At 45.7% G+C, this 14,357-nt stretch overlaps 2 protein-coding genes across 5 annotated transcripts in view; one reads left to right on the top strand and one right to left on the bottom strand.

The window, feature by feature from the left end:
- Positions 1 to 213: 213 nt before the first annotated feature.
- Positions 214 to 4,291, bottom strand: LOC110999164 (sideroflexin-1-3). Of its 2 annotated transcripts, XM_022268090.2 has the most exons (9): positions 4,123 to 4,291; positions 2,809 to 2,956; positions 2,469 to 2,623; positions 2,278 to 2,395; positions 2,126 to 2,201; positions 1,302 to 1,387; positions 1,060 to 1,187; positions 804 to 988; positions 214 to 707 (listed from the first exon to the last, which is right to left on the bottom strand). In XM_022268090.2, exons 2-9 carry the CDS (start codon positions 2,952 to 2,954, stop codon positions 648 to 650), a joined length of 954 nt encoding a protein of 317 aa, XP_022123782.1. In that variant the 5' UTR covers positions 2,955 to 2,956; positions 4,123 to 4,291; the 3' UTR covers positions 214 to 647. The 2 variants fall into 2 exon arrangements, with proteins under 2 accessions (XP_022123782.1, XP_045490267.1); XM_045634311.1 differs by lacking the exon at positions 4,123 to 4,291 and having other exon boundaries at positions 2,809 to 2,966.
- A 310-nt stretch (positions 4,292 to 4,601) lies between these two features.
- LOC110999146 (E3 ubiquitin-protein ligase UBR4) overlaps positions 4,602 to 14,357 on the top strand; it is a 30,019-nt gene continuing 20,263 nt past the window's right edge. For all 3 annotated transcript variants that reach the window (XM_045631960.1, XM_022268069.2, XM_045631957.1), the window contains exons 1-26: positions 4,602 to 4,757; positions 4,986 to 5,083; positions 5,212 to 5,348; positions 5,569 to 5,689; positions 6,291 to 6,553; positions 6,646 to 6,945; positions 7,112 to 7,234; positions 7,308 to 7,447; positions 7,533 to 7,737; positions 7,981 to 8,137; positions 8,231 to 8,391; positions 8,469 to 8,634; positions 8,710 to 8,882; positions 8,961 to 9,117; positions 9,204 to 9,307; positions 9,380 to 9,523; positions 9,596 to 9,811; positions 9,885 to 10,072; positions 10,147 to 10,327; positions 10,397 to 10,502; positions 10,575 to 10,725; positions 10,791 to 10,968; positions 12,071 to 12,280; positions 12,350 to 12,666; positions 13,877 to 14,016; positions 14,112 to 14,310. In XM_045631960.1, coding sequence (XP_045487916.1) covers positions 4,603 to 4,757; positions 4,986 to 5,083; positions 5,212 to 5,348; positions 5,569 to 5,689; positions 6,291 to 6,553; positions 6,646 to 6,945; positions 7,112 to 7,234; positions 7,308 to 7,447; positions 7,533 to 7,737; positions 7,981 to 8,137; positions 8,231 to 8,391; positions 8,469 to 8,634; positions 8,710 to 8,882; positions 8,961 to 9,117; positions 9,204 to 9,307; positions 9,380 to 9,523; positions 9,596 to 9,811; positions 9,885 to 10,072; positions 10,147 to 10,327; positions 10,397 to 10,502; positions 10,575 to 10,725; positions 10,791 to 10,968; positions 12,071 to 12,280; positions 12,350 to 12,666; positions 13,877 to 14,016; positions 14,112 to 14,310 — 4,490 coding nt within the window. In that variant the 5' untranslated portion in view covers position 4,602. The remainder of the gene's footprint in view (positions 4,758 to 4,985; positions 5,084 to 5,211; positions 5,349 to 5,568; positions 5,690 to 6,290; positions 6,554 to 6,645; positions 6,946 to 7,111; positions 7,235 to 7,307; positions 7,448 to 7,532; positions 7,738 to 7,980; positions 8,138 to 8,230; positions 8,392 to 8,468; positions 8,635 to 8,709; positions 8,883 to 8,960; positions 9,118 to 9,203; positions 9,308 to 9,379; positions 9,524 to 9,595; positions 9,812 to 9,884; positions 10,073 to 10,146; positions 10,328 to 10,396; positions 10,503 to 10,574; positions 10,726 to 10,790; positions 10,969 to 12,070; positions 12,281 to 12,349; positions 12,667 to 13,876; positions 14,017 to 14,111; positions 14,311 to 14,357) is intronic.

The raw sequence follows: 14,357 nt of genomic DNA, 5'->3' as shown, positions 1-14,357 counted from the left end.
TATCACGGCTGCATTGCCTCAGCTCTAAGCTATGGTATCCTTTTATTGGGAATTTCAATAGATGTTAATAAAGTTTTTTTTTTATATTGTTAGTAAAGTAAAGTTATATAAAAACAGGCGAAAATTAAAAGCGAAGGTTGGCGGAATGTGTGCCGAGTGTTTTTTTTTTAAAGTTCGGTTTCACCTCCTCACACTATTATAAAGAAACTAAACTCTCTGTCAAATAAAATTTATTTGTTCACATTTAAATTATTCTACTTTTAATTTAAAATTATTGTCGTCCTTGGGACTTTTCCCCGTTGACATTTTAACATACTCTTATAGCAAAGTCAACAAATCCGTCAAACGGAGAAATAAAACTAAGAAAACCAGGTTAGCAAATGCTTTATGGGAATGGAGAGCCCTAATAAATTAATCTAACAATATCTCGGAATATTATTATTATCAGATCACACAACAATAAAATATATCACAACCTAACACGTCCAACTAAAGTAAACATTGTGTAAAAATTAAATTATTATTTTTTGGAATGGCGTCTTTGAAGTTGGTTTTTGTAATAAATGCAATCGCGAAAACATTTATGCTTGGCCGATGGGCCGATGGACCGATGGGCCGATGGACCGATGGGCCACGGCGAGTGGAGTTTACAGACCCTTATTGAAGAAGACTTGCTTTACGTTGGGGTGATTCTTTTTTACGACATCCTGAAAACAAACGTTTACATCAATGGCATTTTCCCCATTTCTTAATATAAAAAGACACTTAATTCATTATCAGGTAGATAATCACTAAAGTCTCACCTTAAGCTCTGTATCGAGGCTGTCGACGGCGAGGGAAGCGCGTTGGTCAAAGATCGCACAGCAGAGCGGAGTCGCGAAGGTCACGCACAAACCCACCAGGAACAGCTGGAACGGAATCACCGCCTTGGGGTAGTGGCAGAAGAGGCCCCTCTGCGTCGCTATGTTCGTTATGATCGGGGTCACCGCTGGAAGAAGGATTTGGGAATTACACCATCCCCTCTATCGGTTGCGGTCGGCTGAGGAAATCGATACTCACTCATTCCGGGCAGAGCCATGAAGATCCTGGAAACGATGACCAGGCTTATGCCGTACCGCGCCGCGGCCTTCGACTCCCCGACTCTCTTACCGTCCGGCGTGAACACCGGGGTGCCATTCATTAACTCCCTGAAGGCAGAAACACAAATTAATCTCGAACACATCTCGATCGAAAGATAATGGTATCCGAAAGACAATAATAACTTATTGTATAATTAAATTGTAAATGTTTTAATTTCTTACCCGCTCCTCATCATAGGAATGTTGATGAAGTTGGCGCCGCAAACTGCAGCAAAGGGCACGAGGCGAGAGTAGATCGGGCTCATGTTCTAGGGTTATCGATATCATCTGTTACTACATTGTTTTGGGTGAACTGAATAGCAAAGGTCGAAGAGTTGTTTTTGATTTGTCATATTATTATGCCAAATGTATTATGTAAAGCTGTTATGTATTTAGAACTGCTCAACTCGTATCTCAACTATTTATCTACTTCATTAGAACCGCAAAGTGTGCACTTGCAGACGACAATACACATATAATGCTCTTGTCACGTTTCATGCCTTACCATTCTCTATTATCGTTTTCGTTGACAACAGCCACATTCATTCTAACCATGATATTGAAAAAAAGTCTGATGAAGACCCTACGACTGACCCAACGAGCACATTAAGTAAATGAAGCAAGTGATCAATCACTATCTGGCCGGAAGGCCAGACTTAATTATGAGTTCATGTTTACATTGTCACCTCGCAACACTATAATAGAAAGGAAATTCACTTGGCAATTCTTTCATTTTAAGTTAAGTTAGTATACTAAAGTGTATAAGAATATAACACTACTACTAATAATGAAGTTGGAATTATATTGAGACTGGTGTATATGACGTCAGCCGAGGCGACCGTTTTGTTTATTGACACACCTCTCGTGACGTTGACGGTGTATTGTGTGATAAGATAACACGATTATTTGCATCAATTTCAAGGTATAACTTCACTGGCGTGTTCATGAGTGATTCACAATGAGCACATGTCCTAAATTCCGTTCCATTAGGGGCCTTAGCTGCGTACCTTGACTTTGCTGTTGAGGTAGAGAGCCGTGCCCAGGGCTCCTCCGCACGCCGCGCAGTAGGAGCCCAGCAGGTGTCTGCAAAGTCAGCTCCGATAACATCACGTTTCACGTTCAACGGGTGAACGTCACCAATATTCAAAGATATACTCACGTCATGCTCATGGGCGCATCTCCCCCTCGGTTGGTGTAATTGACGAGCGCATTAAAGGTTTGATTTACCCATTGCCAAAACACGATCGCCGCAGTAGTCTTATAAAACGTAATCATACCTGCAACAATCACATCCTTTTATTCATCATCGGCTATCGGCATCAGCTCCTACGATGGCATCGTTATACGTACACCCGGTGATGATTGTGTTCATCGGCGCCTGCGCAGCCATTCTGCCGAGGACGAACATCTTCTCGCCGGTGTCGGGGTGATACGCGCTGTCGTATAAGTACTTGGCCGCCCACAACTTGTCCAAGTCATAACCGGCTGGCATTCGTCGACTCCGCCTAATAATAAGGTCCAATGGAAGATTTATATTGAATATTTCGGGCATCACAAAAACCCTAAGGTCTCTGCCGCTATTCATCTCATCGGCTGGAGTGAGCTGGCGATCGCAGGAATGTGCAAGAGGATTTAAAACTTTAATATTTTGTTGCATTACAATATGAGAGGAGCTTAACGATATACTCACTTAAATTCTGTAACGACCTTTTTCGCCTCATCGAGCTGCTCCGTGGAGGCGAAAGCGTTCAGGGGGTTGGTGAGAAGCAGGAAATGTTTGGCTCGTCCCGCGTACGAGCTTTGGTCGTAGCGGGGCTGGCTCAAGTCGATGCTCATTTCTGTAGACATTATTTAAACTTATATCATCGGCTAAAAAATAATGAAATGTGTAATGTTCTCCCAAATCCCAAATGTTCTGTCGGGATCTCGTATTTGTAGACAGCGCTATTTTTCAATATTGACGTAGGCACTTATTCATAAGATCCTATAATATGCTATTATAACTATAAAATTTCCTTTCAAGTTTTCACATACTGAATCTCGCAAGGTCCGTAGGTACGTAGAGAATAATTACCTACCTAACTAATCAATTTGCTAATTATTTTGCGTAGGTCATTGTTATTTATGAATAAATTAACGAAATCGATCAATGTTCTTGTATATTGAAATATAATGAGTGGAATATTCAACATTAACAAAATTTTGTTGATCAGCCGTGTACGATTAACCACTTCCCACCTTTTTACCAATTTCCGACATTCATTATTTTACTTTGACAGAGTATTCAATAATTATTTTTTGCCCTCGTTACCTCTATAAATATATGTGTATTTTGCACAACGGAATTATAACGGAACCACTATAATGCATAAAATTATCCCTGAGTAACATTGGCATTAAGTACTAAATTCATAAATAAATATGAAATAAAATAAAGTGCACGTGGAGCCCGGACAGATAGTAGCTTAAGAAAAAGCTCCACCTGCTTCAAAAGGTATAAAAGAAGGCAAATATTATATGTATGATGTATAATGAGAGTAACGAAAAGATCGAGTCTTGTTTACTTAATAAAGAATTAATATTTATTTTTGTAGAGAAAATACCAAATGTTAATAGTTTCCTATAAATACTAGCCTATTATAAAATGTTTTTTTATAAACGAACAAATATTCACAGAGTGGCTAAAAAGCTATATGGTAATGGTAATAGATAATAATATATTATATCCCACAATCGTAACATCCATAGCTCTTATCAAATTAGGTGTGACCTGGCGTGCCCTCTTATCAAGACGACTCAAGTAATATAAACGAGATTTTTCATTCATCAATTTAATCAATAAAAACTTACAATACTAAACTTAAATAGGTTTATACCTCGATAATGAACCTAACGAACATTAAAAAATAATTGATTTCATATCTTCTATTAAAAAATAACGTTGGTCCTTTTGCTTTAAAATATTTTTTAAGAAAAAGTGTATATATAATACAAAAATACTTACTTTTTATATTATTAAATACTTAGGATTTTGAATTTTCTAAATACTATATTATTTATTTGTATATAAAAATTATATAAAATCTTTTATAGACATTTTTATCTTTTCACTATACTCCGTAAATTTTATCACAATTTTGAAGTTTAAATGTTGCGCCGTCACAAGACCTCCAAAAATGACATAAAATCAATATGCTTATCATAGAGATTAAAAGCATCATACTAATAGAGGGTTGCCAAAGAAAAAAACTATGCACAAAATTTTATATTTATACATAAGGTATTTTTGCAATTTTATTCAACTATTTCACAATAAAATAAAATATTATTCAGATTTTTTTTTAATTATATAGTACTATTATCTGTGTCATATATCAAATATAATCTATCAAACTTGAACTGTGGATTATTAGAATCTACCGGTAATTCTTATTACCTCCTAGTATTCTGTGCTCTATTTTAAAAATCGAACAAGTCAAAGCCAATGATTACTCAGTTTCTCACTGTATTCTCGAAAATGGCCGCCTCTGGTGGATCTATAGAATGGTCTACTAATGTTAAACCTATTTTAACAGCACTTTATGGACCCTTTTTCGACAAAAACGATGCAGTAGAAATAATACAAGCTATTATAAAAAGGTATACTTTTATATTTATTATGTAGAATGTTAATGCCGATGTTTCTCAGCGTTAGAAAAAATATATGTCTAAGGTACTTGTACCTCAGTTGTTTTTAAATTTTATCTAAAAATGTACGTAATATTAACATTTTTAATATATCTTGTCAAGTATTAAGTTTTATAATTCCTCTTTTGTCTCCCTTAATTTTGACCACCGACATCCTTTAAATATTGTTACTCTTTGCAGTGAAAATGAATTTCAGAAGCATGAAGAAGCATACGACTTGTTTTACACATGTTTTGCTTGCCTCTCAGCTCATTTTATCAGCATTAATGCCAATAACAGTAAGTATATATTGTATATGTCCTCATTTTATTTCGTCAAAGGAAGTTTTCTAGATTTTTCTAACAGTGCACGTATATAAATATTTTATTACGTATAGAAATATTAAATTGCAATGATTTGAATGCAGTACCTCCAGATCAGTTAAGCACAGCTCAAGATGCTTTTCGGATTATCCTTCAACAAATCCTCAAGAAATTGTCTGAAGCTGGGCAGAGCCAGGAAGATACTTCTAATACGCTTAGCCCCAATGTGTCTGTCAAGCAGGTATTTATCATGTTTTTATTAGTATTGAAATATGCCTGTGTGTAGAATATTTTTTAATGAAAACAATTACTTTTAATCATGTTATGTATCAAAGTGTAATTGTTTAGTTTTTTCTTTTTAGACTAATGAGCTTAAAATATCATATATAGTGAGTTTTTAGTATATTTTCAAATAGGAAGTTCCATTACAGCCATTTTACATATAACTTTGGCTTTTTCAGCTGCTATTGCCAATTGTGGCCTTATGTGGTATTGACAGCAACGGTTATCCCCCTTCGGATCTTGTTATTTTGCTTGCACTTCTTAAGACGGCTAAGCTACCACCTCATGGAAACACAAATGGTATTCTTTTTAATAATATTGTAAATATTTTTATTACAATTACTATATAATTAATGGTCATATATAATTAAAAAGTTGATACTTTATCTTTATTCTCTTTTCAAATGAGATGTCTTCGGCATTGGTGAAATTTTTAATGTTTAATGTTTATTTTATTTACATGAGAAACTTAATATTAATATTTATATATTATATACGAGCGAGATACACGTCGCCATTAGCCATAACAATTTTAGTCAGCTATGTTCATTCTAACATGCATTTTTAAAGACAAGGTGCCTTTTGCCTAGTGTGGGCGAGTATTTAGACAATAAGTTTTACAATAATTAAAAATAGCTTTACTTATTATTATGACATTTTCATTCCTATATTTATATATACACACTCGTGGGCCCTCCGACATTGAGTGTCCATGGGTGGCGGTATCACTAAACATCAGGTGAGCCTCCTGCACATTTGCCCCCTTTTTCTATAAATAAATTATTTATGTATGATGTTTATGCAATTTTGTTTAAATGATTGCTCCACTGTATGTCTTTCTTGAAAATGTCAATTGTTCATAATAATTGTTGTGATTAATTTTTATTTATTATTTAAACAGAAAATCAAACAACAAAGTCTGCAATATCAAGTCCCATAACATCTCTCGCATCAAACACATCTACATCTGAGAAGCAACCGCCAACAAATGCTCAAAGGCGATCTGATGCACTGCTGGAACGGCTGACTATGCCACTTCGCAGTCAAGTATCAAATGTATTGCCTCCAGCTCCATCTGCCATCGGAGTCATGTCACCGGCAAGCAAAGACAGTATTGAGTGTGCTAAGGATGGAAATGCTCAACTGTCTTCCATTGACATAAAAGTAAGTTATAATAAGACGGTACCACTCTACTGGAATTTTTCTGACAGTAGAAGATAGCGACACCCTAACTCTATATTTTTGTTTTGTGGCAGAAGTGGGTGGCATCTACGTGCGCTTCGCTTCTGATGGAGCTGCGAGCGGGATCCACAATATTGGCCATCTGTTCAACGCTACCTTGCCTGCAGCGATACTTGAACCGCTGGCAAACTGCCAAGGAATCCGATTCGGCACCGTCGTTCCATTCGGATGCCGCGCTGCTGTACTTCCTGGTGAACGAGGTGGAGGTGTGTCGCCTGGCGCTGTCCCTGCCTTGTCTGGAGCCCTTCAGTCCGGAGCGAATCGTCACTCTCAGTGACGTCAGCGCCTCTTGGCTCCTCTGCGCTACCGCACAGGTAAATTTCAACTTTTATTTTTTTAAAGAACAGGGACAAACGTAAAGTTATGTATACATATATGAATCTGCCTTATTAGGCTGACCTTGCTCTCACAATGTGAAGATGTCGGCCTTCCAGACATTAACTCAACTTTCTATTCATTGAAATGTTTGGACGGTCGCAGGCCACCCTCCACCAGAAGGACGAAGAGGGCGAGGCGCAGACGGCGACGATCGTGGAGACCGCGCTCAACCTCTACAGCACCGTGGGAGACATCTTCAAGCAGTCCACGCGTGCCGGAGGATACGTAAGAGTTTTTCTGGTTTCTCTCGCCGAGGTTCGCCTAGTTTCTGCTCAGTTTCACGCGGCACGACTTGCAGGTGTACCAAAATCACTTGATGATCGGGGCGTGGGTGCTCGTCTGCGGTCTGCACCACGCGCTGGGAGGCGCGCCGGGACCCACCCCGCCGGGCAAGAGTCCCGCCAAAACGCCTCTCAGACCCTACAATTTGACCAAGATGTAAGTCGTCCGTTCCTCCGAACGTCACTCTGAATTTGGTGTCCTCCGAATGATTCTCCGCACCGACGACGCGTCTCCTCCGCAGGCAGCAGAGCCTGGGCGTGGTGTGGGTGGCGCTGGGCGGACGCTGTCTCTCGTGGCTCGGCGACCTGCTGTCCGACGCCCGCCTCGAGGCGCTGAGCTCGAGCTCGGACGGCCCCGCGAGCACCCCGGCCTCGCTCCACATCTCGACCCACCACTCGGCGCATCAGAGGGAGCTGAGGCTGGCCCTCGCCGCTCCTCTGCACCAGGTGAGCTCCGCCTCGGCGACCCCGTCACCGCGTCACCGCGCCGCGCGCTCCGAAGCTTCGTGTGACGCTCGGGCCCGCCAGGATTCCACGTTTGATTGCAATAACTCTCACATGGAATCCTGGCAAGCTCGACGTGGCACATTCTCATCGTGGGATTCCCATCGCATCGAAGACCGTTTGTGACTTTTACTCGCCTTCGACTCTACCAGTAATGTAGCGTAACGCGGAAACGGCTTTATTCAGTTGTTGGTGACCCTCGGCGTAGTGTGCTACCGCAAGGCGACGAACCTCAAGCGCGCCGTGGTGCCGAAGGACCGGGACGCCGAAGCCGACCGCTCCGAGGGCGCCGCCTTCTTCAGGGACATGCGACTCTGCTCGGAGGACTCCGAGACCGACGACGGTGCGTAAGGCGGCACCAGAACAGATGAGAAACTTCAACGGGGGGGTGGTCCCCCGAGAAAAGGAATTTGATCCGACGAGTGTCGCGTTTCAGATGACAGCGAACCGCTGTTCGGCCTCTGGTTCGAGTCGACGCTGGTGGCGCCCGACGCCGACGACGACGGGCTGACCCGCCTCGGCGCCGCCGCAGTCGCCTCGGCGGCGCCCGACTCGGCCGAGCGGGGCATCGTGCCCGACAAGGCCGAGCCGTACTCGGTACGTGCCCCCCTCTCCTCGCCCTCCTCCCCCTCCTCCCTCGCGTCGAGGCCCGCCTGACTGTCGTCCTCTTGCAGTACATATCGCTCGCGACCGACGTGTTCACCCTCTTGACCGACGGGATAGTCGGCGGCGGCTTCGAGCGCCTCGGCCGCTACGCTCTGCAGCTGCACGAGGCCCACCACGCCCTGTTGGCGGCGTTGGCTCGAGACCTGGACAGGGAGAGCGCCAGGACCGACACGGGTTATTATTCTGCGGCACATCGACGAGCTCCGCACCCTTCGATCGCCGGGAGTGCTAAAAGTGAATTTTCTCTAGGAACGATCTCGCCGTGTTTCGGCGCCCGACTGGGCGCTCTCTACTCGTCGTTCAGCTCGGCGCTGGTGCGATACCTGCACGCCCTGAGCGGTTCCCCGACTTTCGCCGCGCTGAGGCCGTCGCTGCAGCAGCAACTCGCGTCCGCGGAGCGACCCAACACCGTTCCATTGCAGGTACGTGGCCTTCGCTATTTCGCTCGTTCTCGCGTGCCCTCGAACGTAACGTCGCACTAACGAGCGTGTCTCGCGAAGGTCGGGCCGCGCGTGGTGAAGCTACTCGGCGGCATGGTGCTGAGCAAGCCGGCTTCGGAGAGAGAGAACAGTATCCTGGTGATGTGGCACAACCTCATCAATACCCTGCAAGAGTACGCCCTGCAGCCGCTGCCCTCGCAGGACCACGACTACGAAGGTCTGTTTCCGTTCGGCGACGGCACGGCCGATGCTTCCGTCGTCGGCAGTCTTCTGACTTGATGGCTTTTTATTTCTCCTCGACAGATCTCAACGTCGAACACGCTCAGCTCATGGTGTACTTGTTTCACTCGTTGACGCTGATGCAGAAGAAGTCCGTTCTGCTCTCCACCGCCAACGCCATCATTAAGGTATATCTCGGCACAGATGTCGAACAGGAGGCACGGCGGTGTCACGCGTCGCTCAAATCTGTTTCGGCGCAGGTGGTGGAAACGCTGGGCATAAACGAAAGACAGCGCGCGACGACCCTGGCTCCGCACCGGCTGACGCTCTCGACCAGGCTGATGCTGCTTCTGGAGTACCTCATGAAACATTTGTACGACGCCCCGCAGACACTGCTGCAGCAGGTCTTTTTACGACACGTTTTCGTCTCGACGGGAGGGAGACGAGCTTCGGTTCTAAAAAGAAGTTCTTTCCAGATCGAGTGGAACCTCGTAGTCGCCACCGGCCTGGCCCGGCCATCGGCGGAGACGTCTCTCGGCGAAGTCGGAACCGGCTCCGACGCCGGCCCGCCGAAGACGCGCATCTACTGCGAAGTGCCCTTCGTCGAGCAGACCTACCGGAGGCTGTCGCAGGACGAGACCTCGATGAGACCCAAGTTCTACGCGCTGACCGACACCAAAGTCAACAACCAGGTGACGCCACGCTCCTCGCGCGTCTTCGCGCTCCGGCGCAGGAGGGAAAGTGACGACGTCGCGTGTTTTGCAGGAGAATCCGAAGTTCGACGGTCTGGCCTGCAATTTCGTGCTCGGCACGCCGCACAAGCTGAAGTATCCGGTGCTGGTGGACGCCCTCCTGGCCCTGCTCAACTGCGCCTGCGTCTGCGACGGTCGGAGCAATCGCACCTCGGTGGCCGCCCGCGCCGCGGCGCACTACTGCTTCCAGACCGCCTGGAGGTGAGCGCTTCTCTTCCTCTACTTTCTTCCGGTTCCCGTCGACGGCGCCCGATCTCAACGAGCGGACTTTTCAGGCTCGTGACGAGCATGCCCCCGGCAACTCCGCACATGGACAAACTGCAGGCCGGGACGGCGGCCGACCTGCCTTCGCCTCTGCCGCTGTACGCGCTGGTGTGGGCTCCCCGCGCCGACGCCAAGAAGGCGTTCAACCCCTGGCTCAAGGACGCGCTCGTCAAACAGGGCATGTACACGCAGGTGAGGAGTCTCACAGCCCCCGGGCGCTCGCCTTCGCGGGCCGAAACCCTAACGACGTCCCTGTTGCAGTACGCCGAAAACCTTCTGGCCGGAGTGAGCTCGTCGTGCGACAACATCAAATACTCGGCCTGGCTGGCCTCGGAGACCGTTAAGCACCTGAAGGAGAACCTCCGAGGTGAACCCTCTTCCATTGTCCGTCGTGTGTCGTAACCCTAAGTATATAAATGACTCGAACCGCGACCGACAGACGGCCTGCCGGCTCTCCTCGACGTGATGTCTTGCGATGCGGCGTTGATGCGGCTCAAGATGTGCCTGGTGGAAACTTCCTCCCCGCCCGAGGCGCACCCCTTCGTGCCGCATCTGCTGCGGCTGCTGGAGACCGTCCTGGCGTGTCGCAGGTGAGTCGCGCGCTCTCCGCTTCCCGGCCGCCCTGGCGACACGTCTCCATTCGTGCCGTTCGCAGGTCGTGCGCGAGCCCCGAAGGCGGCGGCTCCGCGGGGCCGGCGACGGAGGTGGTGCTGAGCGTGTGCGGCGGCGTCCCGAGCGCGGGCGCCGCGTCTCCGCCCCGACTGGGGCCGGCGCTGAAGGCGCTGCTGCCGAGCGACGTGGCCGCGCTGCTCGACTCCCGCTCCGTGGATCCGGTGAGCGCTACTTCTCCTCGCGATCCGAACGCCTCCTCCGGGTGGCGCCTCGCCCGAGTAAAAAGAAACATATTTTTAATTATTTCGATAATTTGATGCATTCCAGTTCATCTGAACGTTATTATTTGAGAAATTAAAATTACTTGACTGTCTCGGATGAGAGTTTCTGTTTTGGAACGATTAAAATTAGGTCTAAAATTTTATTTGGACCTTGAGTTTTTAGTAAAGTAAACCGCTTGGAAATTTTGTTCTTCCAACGGTTTTAAAAGCACCTTCCAGGGTGGTAACATTACATAATCTTACTAATGTCACGAGATAAGCCGCTAAATTAAATAAGAAAACGTTTAAAGCTAAATTATTATAATTACTTGTTTAGCCTGTCTTATTTCCGAGTTGTTAACGGTTCTATTTATTTTGGAGAATAAAGTACTCCTTAAATGTTGGACACGGTGACAGAAGACGTAATAACTTTCGTTCCTATCCTCTTTTAGGAAATCTAGTTCCATAGCCAGACAATCTTCTGACCTTGGATCGCCAAAGTGTTGGATTAATAATAACTTGAGGTTTTCCCAAGTATCTATTTGTTCCTTTTATTTTTATTATTCAAATATTTTTTTTAATTCGTAATTGAAAATATTTGAATAATAAAAAATAAATAAAAATAAAAATAATTGTTTAATCCTAACTTCTAAAAATCTATTAACTAAATTTAGATTTAATAAAAATATTTTTTTATAATCTTGCCCATGCTCCTCCCCCCCTTGGCTGCTCCTCCACCGATGTCGTTATGTCCTAAACTTATTTATTTGTTCGGCGGTCTCCGTTGAAACGTTGAAACGTACGTTACCCGAAAGATACTGGATCACGATGAAGAACGTGGTAAAACTTCTTCCTGGCAACTGTGGAGATCCTACCGGCTGCGCCAGTAAAGGACTTTTGATTTAAAAATAATTTATTTAAATAAAAAGTGACAGCACTTAATCGAGAACTAAACAATAATCAACTTAATATCTATTTCCTCACCCATTTATACATTAGAATTGCTGACGCACAACCTACATTTGGCTTTGTGCTAGCAAAGCTTATATGTATCGTTTCGCAGGCTTCGTCGGTCGCGCCGTCCGAGAGCGCCGTGCTCGAGCTGGTCTCCGCGCACTGCGAGCTGATGAGCGACAGGCTCGAGTACGGCATCGGGACGTCTCTGACGATGCTGGCTCGCTCGGCCGCCAGACTCCTGGAGATCGGCGCCGCCGAGATCGCCGACAGCCTGGAGTTGACGAGGAAGACGCTGGCGCTCATCGTCCCGGCTCTGGTGAGCGTCCGATGCGGGCGGTGGGTGTCGCGAGAGATTAGGCTTCTCTGACCGTCGTCGTTTCCGCAGACCGACGGACGCCTCGAGTTCCTAGCGGAGCCGTTGACGGCCACCCTCAACTCGATCGTGCCTCAGGCCGTCAAGGCGGAGGAGATCATACACGAGCACATTCTGCGAACCACGTACCCCGCGCTCTGCGACTACAGCCCCTCCGCGGAGGGGATGCTCGAGCACATCGTGAGGTATTGGGAGAAGATCCTGGATCGGCAGGCCGGTCGCGCCGCTTACGAGGCGGTGTTCGTCGAAGGAGACGGCGAGTTCGTGCTGGGGAGAATCCTTCTGTCGGCGCCCAGCACCAGCAATCCTTTCACCGATCGCGTCGTCAAGTGAGAATACCTCATTATTACTTCCTCACTTCCTCAATTACATACTTCGTGTAGGACTGACTGCAGCTTCTAAATGAAACTTTTTTAAGGCAGATTATTTATGATAGCCACCCGCTTAACATTGGAGGTGAGATAGTTTAGTAAAGTATTTCTGAACCAATTCGACTTAGGATTTTCTAAGAAATGGCCCTACTGATTGTTAAAAGTCACTCGGCATCATGTGTGCCTTCCTGCCTGTTTGTTCTCTTCAATAAAACTCAGTTTGCGGCATTTGGTGGCATAGAATTATACTAAAAATGGATTACTAGTACTCCAGGTCGTTGTGATAAGGGATACCTTTGCGTTAATCCTTATTTAAAGTTAGGTTAAAGTTCTTATTAGACCTACATATTTCTATACAAATAATACAAAAGTAAAAAACTAAAAGTTATTTTCAGAACTAGGCAGAAAGGAAACAGTTGTTAAGAGCTGTAGCGCGATCTAACGCGCAATAGAATATTAGCCCATGTCATAGATCGGCTTTCCTTTGATCCACAAAATGATTAAGCTCATCAGAACAGCATCCGAGTAATGAATAATATTGTAATAGGTCTCATGCAAAAGAAATCGACCACTATGGATTTGCTTGCTTTTACTGTGGACAATAATTTGTAACATATGCTGATGATTTGCAATTATACCGATATATTCAACAGAACATCCACCTTGATTTTCTGCAGGAGCAACTAAACACAGTTAGCAAATGGTGCGGGCTGAGTAGAATATTTATAAGAGAAGGAGAAAGTGTTGCTGCATAGTGTTTTTAAAAACGAAGAAATCTTACATACTGCATAAGTGTTCAATAACCGGGGTTAACCGAAAAAAAGGGGTTAAAAGCATAAGATAGTTGTTTGTACTTGATAGGAGACTGATAGGCCGGTATTTGCCAACACATGAATGACACATTCCCACATCAGAACTTGTTTACGTTCGTCATTGAGGACCAAAGTCGATTGTAATGCTTCTCTACACAGGTCTCTATCTGCAGTAAATATTTTTGATCATACGCGACCCATTGACAGTTTCCATGTCTTGTGGCGTGAGATGCTGCAGTAATTGTTCCGTCTCCAATAACATTTGCAAAGAAGAAATTGCATAATTGCTTTAATATTTATATTTCTTGAAATAATCAAGTAGACGATGACGTGACCGACGAGCACTTTCTTTTCAGGCTGTTCACTAAAATATTTGCCAGCTGCGAATCAGAAGACGTGAGCCAAAGCCTGTGCGTCGGAGTGTGCAAGTTCATCGGCGTCGCCGACCGACAGACCTTGTTCGACCTTCTCGGCCACATCTGCATTTACGGACCGTGTGAGTGTCGCCTTGTTCATTTGCTTCACGAGGATCCTGCGGTCGGCCAGCTGGTCTACAGATTCCTATTAATCACTCTAATCTCACACGTACAGCCCTCGCGACTGCCGGCACGGCGAACGGCAGTCCCACCGAGACGGAACTCCCTACTCCGACGTGCTCCGCTCCCGAAGGCCATCCCGCCTCGCTCGCCCTGCGCAACGCCATCCGCTGCGTGCTCTTCCGCACCGATGGCGAAGTCGCCCCGCGCCCGGACGCCCGCAACGAGCGCGACCTGCCCGTCTTCGACAATCCGTGCGTCTCCGTTCTCGCGTTCCCGCTTCTTCGGACCGGCTTCCCTC

The sequence above is a fragment of the Pieris rapae genome, chromosome 2, assembly GCF_905147795.1.
Source record: "Pieris rapae chromosome 2, ilPieRapa1.1, whole genome shotgun sequence".
NCBI lineage: Eukaryota > Metazoa > Arthropoda > Insecta > Lepidoptera > Pieridae > Pieris > Pieris rapae.
This window is presented reverse-complemented; position numbering and strand designations above follow the sequence as displayed.

Bases quoted from the DNA above. Each gene is read 5' to 3' on its own strand.
- LOC110999164 (XM_045634311.1), bottom strand. From the start codon at position 2,966: ATGTCTACAGAAATGAGCATCGACTTGAGCCAGCCCCGCTACGACCAA. The intron at 2,202-2,277 runs GTGAGTATATCT...CTGACTTTGCAG, and splicing joins GATGCGCCCATGAGCATGAC to ACACCTGCTGGGCTCCTACT. The intron at 989-1,059 runs GTGAGTATCGAT...TCCTTCTTCCAG, and splicing joins CATGGCTCTGCCCGGAATGA to CGGTGACCCCGATCATAACG.